This window comes from Alexandromys fortis, unplaced genomic scaffold (genome assembly GCF_014885135.2).
Source record: "Alexandromys fortis isolate MF-2015 unplaced genomic scaffold, M_Fortis_MF-2015_v1.1 scaffold_219, whole genome shotgun sequence".
Taxonomy (NCBI): Eukaryota; Metazoa; Chordata; class Mammalia; order Rodentia; family Cricetidae; genus Alexandromys; species Alexandromys fortis.
In genome coordinates this window covers 1,795,265-1,805,117 of record NW_026068092.1, presented here as the reverse complement: position 1 = coordinate 1,805,117, position 9,853 = coordinate 1,795,265, and the positions used below count along the sequence as shown (strand labels likewise).

General features: G+C 54.9%; 2 protein-coding genes across 2 annotated transcripts in view; one reads left to right on the top strand and one right to left on the bottom strand.

Annotated features, from left to right (window-relative positions):
- Tmem191c (transmembrane protein 191C) lies at positions 1-4,341 on the top strand. Its single transcript, XM_050122890.1, has 10 exons — positions 1-1,996; positions 2,156-2,279; positions 2,358-2,408; positions 2,485-2,562; positions 2,741-2,797; positions 2,876-2,935; positions 3,059-3,123; positions 3,203-3,275; positions 3,383-3,423; positions 3,504-4,341. Exons 1-10 carry the CDS (start codon positions 1,773-1,775, stop codon positions 3,709-3,711), a joined length of 981 nt encoding a protein of 326 aa, XP_049978847.1. The 5' UTR covers positions 1-1,772; the 3' UTR covers positions 3,712-4,341.
- Positions 4,342-5,203: 862 nt separating this feature from the next.
- Positions 5,204-9,853, bottom strand: part of Pi4ka (phosphatidylinositol 4-kinase alpha) — a 132,125-nt gene continuing 127,475 nt past the window's right edge. Inside the window, exons 46-55 of the mRNA XM_050123004.1 lie at positions 9,158-9,230; positions 9,015-9,085; positions 8,081-8,190; positions 7,627-7,731; positions 7,420-7,545; positions 7,180-7,300; positions 6,816-6,975; positions 5,862-5,951; positions 5,559-5,642; positions 5,204-5,464 (exon numbers count right to left, since the gene is read on the bottom strand). Of these exons, the coding sequence (XP_049978961.1) occupies positions 5,413-5,464; positions 5,559-5,642; positions 5,862-5,951; positions 6,816-6,975; positions 7,180-7,300; positions 7,420-7,545; positions 7,627-7,731; positions 8,081-8,190; positions 9,015-9,085; positions 9,158-9,230 (992 nt within the window). The 3' untranslated portion in view covers positions 5,204-5,412. The remainder of the gene's footprint in view (positions 5,465-5,558; positions 5,643-5,861; positions 5,952-6,815; positions 6,976-7,179; positions 7,301-7,419; positions 7,546-7,626; positions 7,732-8,080; positions 8,191-9,014; positions 9,086-9,157; positions 9,231-9,853) is intronic.

Sequence of the window (9,853 nt, the reverse complement as noted above, 5' to 3'; positions counted from 1 at the left end):
AGAGAGGGCAAGGCCCACCTTTTAAAGGGGAGCGTAGTGAATGTGCACAGGAGGTGCTCTTAGTGGCTGTGGTGGCTGTCAGGACCCCAATAACAGGCCAGTACAGATGCCCGAGTCCTAGCAGGAACTTCGGAGCTCTCTCTCACGCTGTTTCTCTAGATTGAACTGAGGTTACTGGGCTTGTCTGCTGAGCACGTCTTAGCCTGAGGGTTAAGAGACAGCGAGAAGCTCAGAAGAAACGGCTCATCCCAGAAGCACAGGTGTGGGCTCCTCAAAGAAGCAAGACACAGGCAAGTGTGGGTGTGTGTGGTGATGGTTTGTAATCTAACAAACAAAGCTTGCCTGAAGATCAGAGTGCAGAGCTAAACCACTAGTTAACCAAAGAGACCAGGCAGTGGTGGCACACGCCTTAATCAGGAGTCAGAGGCAGAAGGATCTCCACTAGTTCAAGGCCACCCTGGGCTAAATGAAATTGATCCAATCTAAAAGAGAAACAGGGCTCACACAAAGGTGATCCCAGTACTTGGGGTGTCGCGCCTTTAATCCCACTAGGGAGGTGGAGACAGGAGTGATGTGGCCAGGCAGAGAGAGGAGTATAAGGGAGGAGACTGAAGCTCAACCCATTCAGTCTGAGCATTTGTAGAGACAGGATCTTGCTCCTTTGATCTGAGGATTCGGTAGAGGTAAAAGGTCTCTCTAGTGCCTGACTCCTTTACTTCTCTGATAATAAATCTTTCATCATTTATTCCAATATCTGACTCAAGGTTCTTATTATTAAGACCATTTAGAGTTCACACTAGAGATTTGGGAGTCTCTCATGGGGCTTGTCCCCTGTTATTCCTTTCGATGCTAACAGGTAGGTTTTGAGGCTGGCCAAGGAGCCTGAAATCCGAGATGACAGGGAGCTTTCAGAGGGTCCCTGATAGGATTACTGCCAGTAAGACAGGGATGGAAAGTTAGTAGCTGTGCTGTGTGTGCGCATGTGTGTGTGTGTGGTGATGCTCTGTGCAAAGGCACACACATTCGATGTTAGCACCCAGTGTCTGCGAAGGAGCGGCTTTTTATCTGTGTGTCCACAGCAAATGTAGACCCTGGTGAGGGGCTCCAGAATGGGGGTGCTGGCTCCTTTCATTTCCCGTGTCCTAATTTTGTTTCTCTATCTTGCCTCAACTGTCACCTTTTTTAACATAGTACAGTGCTTTTCTTCTGCCAATTTTTAGCCAGGGATGGTGGTACAAGCCTTTGGACACAGAAACAAGATGCAACCTGCACTACAGACTAGTCAAATTAAAAGGAACTTAATTTTAAACGTTTTCTCAAAATCCTATTTCTTTGCTCTGAATCGAAGGTGAGGTACACCTGATTTATCCCATGATTAGTTACTGTGGTAGTTCAGTTTCTCTCATTTTTTTTTTCAGTCAGAGTCTTCTTGTTATATCGTTATGCTGAGCTTGAACTCAATGTCATCGATTCTGTTGCTTCAGTCTCTGGATTTCTGGGATTACAGGCATGAACTGTCAAGTCCAGTCTTTACCTAGAATTTTGTAAACTTGTTATCAATCCGATATAGGTCCACATGTAGCCTTGGCTAGCCTCAAATTCGATTACGCAGCAAAGGATGACCTTAAACTTCTGACCTTCGTGTCTCCCACGTCCCAGGAGAGAGGAGTATTAATACGGGCCACCAAGTTCCGCTTTGATAAAAATTGTACACCAAATTGATCGGGCGTGGCCTTTCTTGGGTCGGGCTCTGGCGCCCCCTGCTGCCCATTATGACGCGGGCCACAGGGCCGCTCAGGCGGCGGAGGTCCGGGCGGAGGTCCGGGCAGAGTGCTGGAGCTATGATTGAGCCGCTGGAGCAGTTGCTGCAGCTGCAGAAGGACAACCGCGACGGCCGCCTGCGGAAGCAGGAGCTGGAGGAGCTGGTGCGTGGGCTGGAAGCCGAAAGCGAGAGCCTCACCGGGCGTCTGGACGAGCTGCGCGAGCGCGAGCGCAGGTGCGAGGGCACCGAGGGCCCAGGGCAGGCTACTGGCAGCCTCGGCTCTGGGCAGTGGGCTCAGTCTGGAACTCTCAGGCTGGCGGTGGGCTTCCCACAGGATCCTGCGCCCTAGTTTCATCCCTGACCATTTGCCCCCCACCCCCTCCCGCCGCGCAGCCTGCAGCGGAGACGAAGTCAAGCGTCGCGGGCGATTCGAGGGGAGGCGCGTGAGGCGGCACGGGAGCGCGCGGAGCAGGCTCGTGGGCTACTGGAGGCCGCGGAGCAGCACCGGCTGGACCTGGTAAGGGCAAGAACAAGAGGTGGGGCCGGGGTGGCGAGGCTAGCGGAGGGGTCTAGACAGCCTGGACCCTGTCCGCAGGAGCAACACAATCGGAAGCTGCAGGAAGAGTGGGAGGAGCTGTCCAGCCAGGTACGTACGGAATGTCCCAGGTCACGCCCTCGCCCCCAAGTCCCATAAACCAGGCACTCACAAACTCTGTTCCCAGCTTTTCTACTATGGAGGAGAAGAGTTGAGCCAACAGCGAGCAGAGCAGCGACTGGGAACTCAACTTGCGGCACTGCAGGTACTTGGGCGGGGCCTGGGCGGGGAATGGCTGTGGGCAGGGCCGTGCGCTTGCGTGGGTAGAGCGTCGGACCTGAAAGCCAGCGACCTAACACCCGGGGGCGGGGGAGACCAAGCCCCGGGGCACAGCGGTGTGCGAGGCCTACAGGTTCTTGATATCACTTTGGATTCTTTCGAAGAAACATCTGGAGCTGGCGGAGGCCAAATTCACCATGCAGGCAGAGGACCTGCGACAGGTGCGAACGGTGCTGGGCTCTGAGGGGAGGACGCGAGGAGAGGGCATGTCCTGGCGATGCTCACCCCTTGGCTTCTAGGGCGCGCAGCGTACGGAAGAGGCCTGGGCCAGCTTCCAGGAGCAGAGCGGAGTCCTGCAGGTGCGGGTTCTTGGGTCTGAGAGCCGGTCACTTCTAACGCTCTGCGGCCTCAACCCTTTCTCCTCACCCCTGACCCGCGGTGGACCGCATTCTCCGCCCTGAGTCCCTGTTGCCACTCTCCAGGAGCTGCAGGGGAAGGTGATGGAGGCCGCGGCTGCGCTGGAGGCTACGCGTGGTGGCGCGGAACCGTAAGGGTTGGGATTAGGGAGGACGGCAGGGCAGTGCTAAAGCCGGGCCAGGTGGCCCATCTCCGTGCCTATCCCGCAGGTGGAACTCGCAGCCTCGTCGGGTGCAGGACTGCGCGGGCTCACTCATGGAGGAGGTGGCCAGGGCTGACTGTGTGAGCGCGGGCCGGAGCGCGCGGGCGAAGCTGGGATCCAGACCTGCTTTCTCGGGGAGACTTGGCTAGTTCCTGGAGCAGAGCTGAATGCGTCCCTTTCTCTGCAGGAAAATCGGCTGTTTGGCGGTGCGGGCGCGGGGAGCATCAGGTGAGTGGCTAGCGGTGGCCCGGTAGTCCGGGTTCGGGGTCTCGGAGCCACCACCCATGTGTTCGTTGGTGGTTTCTCAGGTTGTGGGCGCTCAGCGCACTGCAGACGCTGCTGCTGCTCCCACTGGGCTTCCTGGCGCTGCCGCTGCTCTACGTGGCGCTGGGGAAGCCCGACACCGTCGGCCAGGGGCTCCCGAGTAGTCTTGGCTCGGACACAGTCTTCCGTAGGCTGCGCTACACGCTGTCGCCTTTGCTTGAATTGCGCGCGCAAGGACTGCTGCCTGCTTAGAGCACATCATGCCGGCTTCTGCCACCTCTGTCTCTTTTGTGGTTTTTGGGGTGCCTACCTGTGTGAAAAGGGCGGGGTGGAGCTTGTGTGTTCCTGTGGGCCCAGAGACCCCCTTGTCACCTGGATTCAGGGGTACTGTCCAACAGCTGGGCTGCTTGGTGCCCGGACTGTCCTCCAGCCCGACCCCCTAGCGAGTCGTTTGCTACTGTGAGTACTGGCCTGTCAAGTTCCCTCCGTGGTGTGTGGATTATTTTCCCCGGAATTACTCCAAATTCCCTGCAACATTGGGTGGAGTTCGCCAAACCCAAACTTCCTCACAGCATCTGAGCACACCGATAGTGGGCTTCGTGAGGAACGTGCTAGTGTATACGAGGAATGTCTGCTCAGTGGAAATCAGTATGGGTTGAATTTTGATCCTGCACATCATATAAGCTCTAGACTACTTATTTGGTGGGGCGGGGGTCTCATGCTGTTCCATGTAGCTGAGTGATCTTGAACTACTGATCATCTTACCTCTGGCTCCTGAGTGTTTGGATTGCAGACATGAGCCACCAGGTGTGGTTTATTCTGTTCTGGGGATCGAACTAAGCATTTGTGAATGCTGAACTATAACCACGCCATTTAAACAATTATAGCTTTTTATAGTTTCTCGGCAACATGCTTAATGGCCCGACAAAACGGTCAATGAAGATGAACACGGAGAATCGGTTGTGGCTGAGGTTAACCGCACCCAGCAGCCTATACGCTCTGTCCATTGGAGCCTTCAGCTCCTCGGCTGGGGTGATGGCTGTCTTGCAAGCACAAGGGTGGAAGTTTGATCCCAAGAACCTATGCAAAAAAGCTGGATGTAGCCTGGCGGTGGTGGCACACACCTTTAATCCCAGCACTTGGGAGGCAGAGGCAGGTGGATCTCTGAGTTCCAGGCCAGCCTGGTCTACAGAGTGAGTTCCAGGACAGCCAGGGCTGTTACACGGGGAGAAGCCTTGTCTTGAAAACAACAAAAATTTAAAAAAAAAAAATAAATAAATAAGAAAGAAAAGAAAACCAAACAAAAGCAAGGCTGGGAGTGGCCAGGATTACAGGTCTGGGTTGCTACTCTAAGGTTCACTTTTGTTTGCTTTCTCAGTTTCTTTCCCACCCAGACTCTGCTTCCATTCCTGCCTTCTGACTGTCATTTGGGGGCTACTGGGCATGGGCCTTGTGCATGTCAGACAAGGCAAGAACTTTCACCACTAAACTACAGAGATATGGAGACAAAGACCAGCCTAGGAAAGTCTCTCCTTGGAGAGAATGCCTGTTGGGATGAGTCACAGGCTGAGGCTACACACAGCTAGGGCTGAGGTGTTTGCCTAGTATGCATAGGCCCTGGGTTTGATTATCCTACCAAAACCAAAAGCAGACTCCTTGAGCTCGGCAGTGACTCAAAAGGACCAGAATCGAAGGGCAGCTTCAACTCCAGGGAGGTAGGTTTGAGGCTAGCAAACAAAGCAAATGCAGCACATTTGGGGATTTTTATTTTTCCATGTTTACACAAGAAAATACTTCATGTACCCATGTAGTAAGACAGGTGAACAAATGGGGAATGTGTCCAGTGCACAGAGACTCACACCTGTGCTCTCACACCTGCGCACACAGCACACTGTGCTGCTCAGTCTCCTGAACAAGGGTCTGTGAAGCTGTCAGCTCCACGCCCAGGCTGCCTCAGTAGGGGATGTCATTCTGGTAGTACTGGATCATGTCATAGGTCCGGCTCCTGGAAGGCCAAGCAGGAGAGTGAGGAGCCTCATCTCTCAGAGCCCTTCCCACCTGCTCACCCTTGGCAAGGCTCAGGGACGTGGGCGACTTGCCTGTTGCTGAGGAAACAGCTCTGGATGACCTTCATGATAAAATTTGCTGCCTCTCGCTCGGTCATGTTAGGGCTGAACCTGTGTCTGGGGAGAGATGGAAGACTGCATTTGTGGGAACCTGTTGGGGCCCCTTCTCCTGCTGTGACCTAGTGTGGCCCCTGACCCTTTCCAGCAACTAGTAGGCCACTTGGGGAGCTCAAGGCCATCTTGCTCTCCAGGAAGCCCGACTGCTCTGGGGTTCCCAGGACACAAAAGGTTTCTAGGTAAAGCCCCAGCACAAGAGCCCTTCCCCAAGGCACCTACTTCAAAAGCTTGATTGTCTGGCCTCGGAAGCAGGGCAGGCCTGTGTCCAACATGAGTGTGACCAGGGAGACAACTGCATCCATGTAGGGCCTGTGGAGACGGCGAGGGTCGGGACAAGGCCAGCCATCCACCTCTGCTTCCCCCAGCCATGCTCAGGCAGCCGGTATGGCTGAATGTCCTTCCCTATCCCCCACATGCCAGGCTTCCAGCTGTGGTTTCAAAGATGCTCTGTTGGGCTTAACTACAGTAGCATGTGGGATGTGGCAAGGTGACACTCCATGTGCCATCGGGTTGGTGTCAGTAGCTTTGGAGGTGCGGGGGCTACGGTGAAGGGGTGGCCAGGAAGTCCCGAGGAGGAGCCCAAGGCTGGAGGGTGCTGCCAGATGAGGTCAGCTGTGGGAGACTGCAGGATGGGGCTGGTGGTCAGAACTGGAAGCTGCTCACAAAGGTAGACTAAGTGATTAGAAGGCAAGGCCCTTCACTTCTTAAAGATTTATGGCTGGGAGGTAGTGGCACACATCTTTAGTCCCAGTACTTGGGGGGCAGAGACAGGCAGATCTCTGTGAGTTCCAGGACAGCTAGAGCTACATAGTAAGACCTTCTCTCTCTCTCTCTTTGTTTTTGTTTTTTTGTTTTTTTTTTTTTTTTGGTTTTTCGAGACAGGGTTTCTCCATAGTTTTTGGTTCCTGTCCTGGAACTAGCTCTTCTAGACCAGGCTGGCCTCGAACTCACAGAGATCCGCCTGCCTCTGCCTCCCGAGTGCTGGGATCAAAGGCGTGCGCCACCACCACCCGGCAAGACCTTGTCTTGAAACAAAAAATTATCTTTATGTGTGTGCCCATGTGTGTGTGGGCAGTGGATGGCGGAGCTGGAGTAACACCTGATGTCAGTGCTACTGAGCCTGACTTCCTCCTTCCCACCTTTACATCCCTTCCACGTGGCCCATGGACTCACCGCACAGCCAGATAACCTCGGACACACATCTCCATGAACCATTTGAAGGGTGTGGCTTCCATCTTGCCCCCCATAATCATCACCATCTCATCTGTCAGCTTGATGTCTGGCTCCCAGCCAAGGTTGCCACCTGGTGAGCTTTCGAACATGAAGCCGAAGTCTGCAAAATCCCAAAAAGCTGCTTGTAACTGGGGCAGGAGCAAGGCCAGGGTGGTTTATCTCTAGCAGAGGGTCTCAGCTACAGGGGCCTGAGTGGGGGAGGAGGAGCTCGTGCCAGGCTAGAGCAGAGGCACTCCACCAGCTTCCCATCTACCCAGAGTGTGGGCTGCCATTCTCGTTCCCAGCCCCCTAGGGCCTGGCTGACCGATGTGGATGATGTGGCCCTTCTTGTCCAGCATGATGTTGCCATTGTGCCTGTCCTTGATCTGCAGCAGGAACAGCAGGAGGCTGTAGGCGGCCATGCTTCGGATAAAGTTGTAGCGTGCCTGTGTGGAGAGGGCTGTGGTCTCACCTGGCTCTGTGTGACTAAGGCAGAGCTCACAGCAGTGAGCGCAGCTGTGTGGAGTGCAGACAGGAGGTGAGCTGAGGCTGTGGGGCTGGCTACCTGCTGGAAGGCCAGGGTGGACTCATCCCCATACTGGCGTGTGAAGTAGTCATACATGCCGAAGTCAGTTTGGCGGCCCAGCTGGTCTCGGGAGGTACAGTCCGGTATGCACTCAATCACCCCGCACTAGGAAGGGAGGGAGAAGGGACAGTCGGGTGGGAGCAGTGATGTGCTGGCCCCTTTGCCTACCACACCCCAGGAACTCACCCCAGGGGCGGTAGCCACCACCCGGTAGGGAAAAACAAAGAGGTCCAGGCCGACCAGCTGGAAGATGTTCTTGAAGAGGTCGATGATCTGCAGGGCTAACATGTCCTGGACCGGAGAAGGCACAGGATGCAGTCAGGGTCCTTTCCTCAACCCTGGGACACTCGGAAACTAGTGTCCCTCGAGGCTCACATAGTAGGGAAGGGGGCAGGCTGTGGCCAAATGAGAGCTTAGAGGTCTGGCCTCACTGCCCACCCAGGCTGAGCTGTCACAAGATTGCCCTGAGGATGTGGGAGTGAGGCCGTCCCTGATGGTGCAGGGTGGGGCTGGGAGCAGGGGTTTCTGGGTTTGTTCTGATGCCTCCAGAGCACCTGAATCATAAAGTGCAGGAAAGGGTCACGTGTCACTAGAAGACAGTGCCTTGCCCTGCCAGCCTAAATAAGGCCAGCTTTGTCACCTGTCGGCAGTCATCCCCCACTTTGAAGATGGCTGCCTGCCAGCAGATCTTCTTGCCATCGGCCTCCTGCCCGCGGCACTCATCATCAGCATCTGAGCGGCACTGCAGACCTGGGGAGGGGAGGGGGCTCTCTCAGCCTGAGGGCACAAGGAGGCTGCCTAGGGTTGAGAAAGAACTGGGATCTTGAGAATCACTTTGGCAGAGCACTAAGGGGTCCCAAGAAACACCATGAGTTATCATGTAGGATCACAGGGCCGGGACTTTTCCTAAGAACACAAGTTTACAAGGAACTGAAACAGAGCCCCTTGGGGTCCAAGCTGAGGACTCAGCCGAAACACAGCCACACCACTGAAGACATTTCCACATTGGTCTGTGTCCCCACAGAGTTCATACCCCAAACCATAACCGTGGTCTTCTTTGGAATTAAGGTATTTGAAGATGCCGGTCATAGTAGATGCCAAGTGTCCTTTGAGAGAGACTTGTCAGGCCACACAAGGCAGGCAGAGATGCAGGGATGCTAAGCAGCATCACCTGCATGGATTGCTACAACCACAGGAAGGCGAGCCGGAGAACACCCAGCCCAGAATTTAGATTCCTGCTTGGCCACAGCCTGACCCTTCCCTCACTGAGCATGCTGGCCTACGTCCTGATGTCAGACTCCAGATCTGTGATGCTGCACACCTCTCCGGTGTCACTCAGACTATGCTCCTCTCTACAGAGCCTGAAGCAACCAGTGTGCTCACAAAGGCTCAGTAGCTGGGCTCCGAGGACGGGGGTGGGAGCAGATTCCAGGGTAAGCAAGCATTGCTGCAGAGCACCCTGCCATTTCCAGAGGAAGTCTGCAGGGAGACGCATGGCAGACATCTTTGATAGGATGTTGTAACAGCAGCACGGGTGAGGAGAGACATCCGGACACGAGGGGTCCCTTACTGACCTTCTTTTTCAAGCTCGCTCACTCCACAGCGCTTCACCTTAAACTTGGCCAGATAGGGCGCCTTTGCAGCACTGAGAGAGGAAGGGAGTACATAAGTACAGTGGAGACTGCTAGTGTGGGACACAGTGGGGACGGGCACTCACCTCTGCATTGGCGTTCCTGACATGTAGTCAATGTCTAGCACAATTGCTTCAGGGTTGCTGGGCAGGTAGCAGCCTGGGCAGGCACAGAAGGAGGTACAGGGAGCTATGTGTCACCAAGGTGCCACAGCCAGTCCCCAGTCTAGGCTTTACATGTAGAGCAGCCGGATGAGGACGCTGACTTGTTCTGTACTCACTGTGGGTCTGCCCTTCCTGACTCAGACCCTTCCCCTTCGGGATCCATCCAGGCAAGCCTCCCAGGAGATGCTTCTCCAGAATGTTCTGTGACAACTACCCTGCTGCTGTCTGGGAAAGTCTTGGGTTTGCTTCGCTCTCAGCGGAGACTCCCACCCTAGCTGCACTGGCCTAGCATGCTCTAACACACTCCTCCATCTCTGTGTTCTGTGAACGGTCAGGCACTCCCGTTTCTCAGTAGTGGTTTGAATAGGTATGGCGCCCACAGACGCATGTGTTTGAATGCTTGGCCATAGGGAGTGTGTCACTGTGGGGTGGGCTTTGAGGTCTCAGAAGCTCAAGCCAGGCCTAATGGCTCACAGTTCTCTTCCTGTCGCCTGTGGATCAAGATAGAGAATTTTCTGCTACCTGTCCAGCACATGTCTGCTTGTGTGCCACCATGCTTCCCTCCGTAGGACAATGGACTATCTCCAAACTGTAAGCCAGCCCCAACCAAATGTCTTT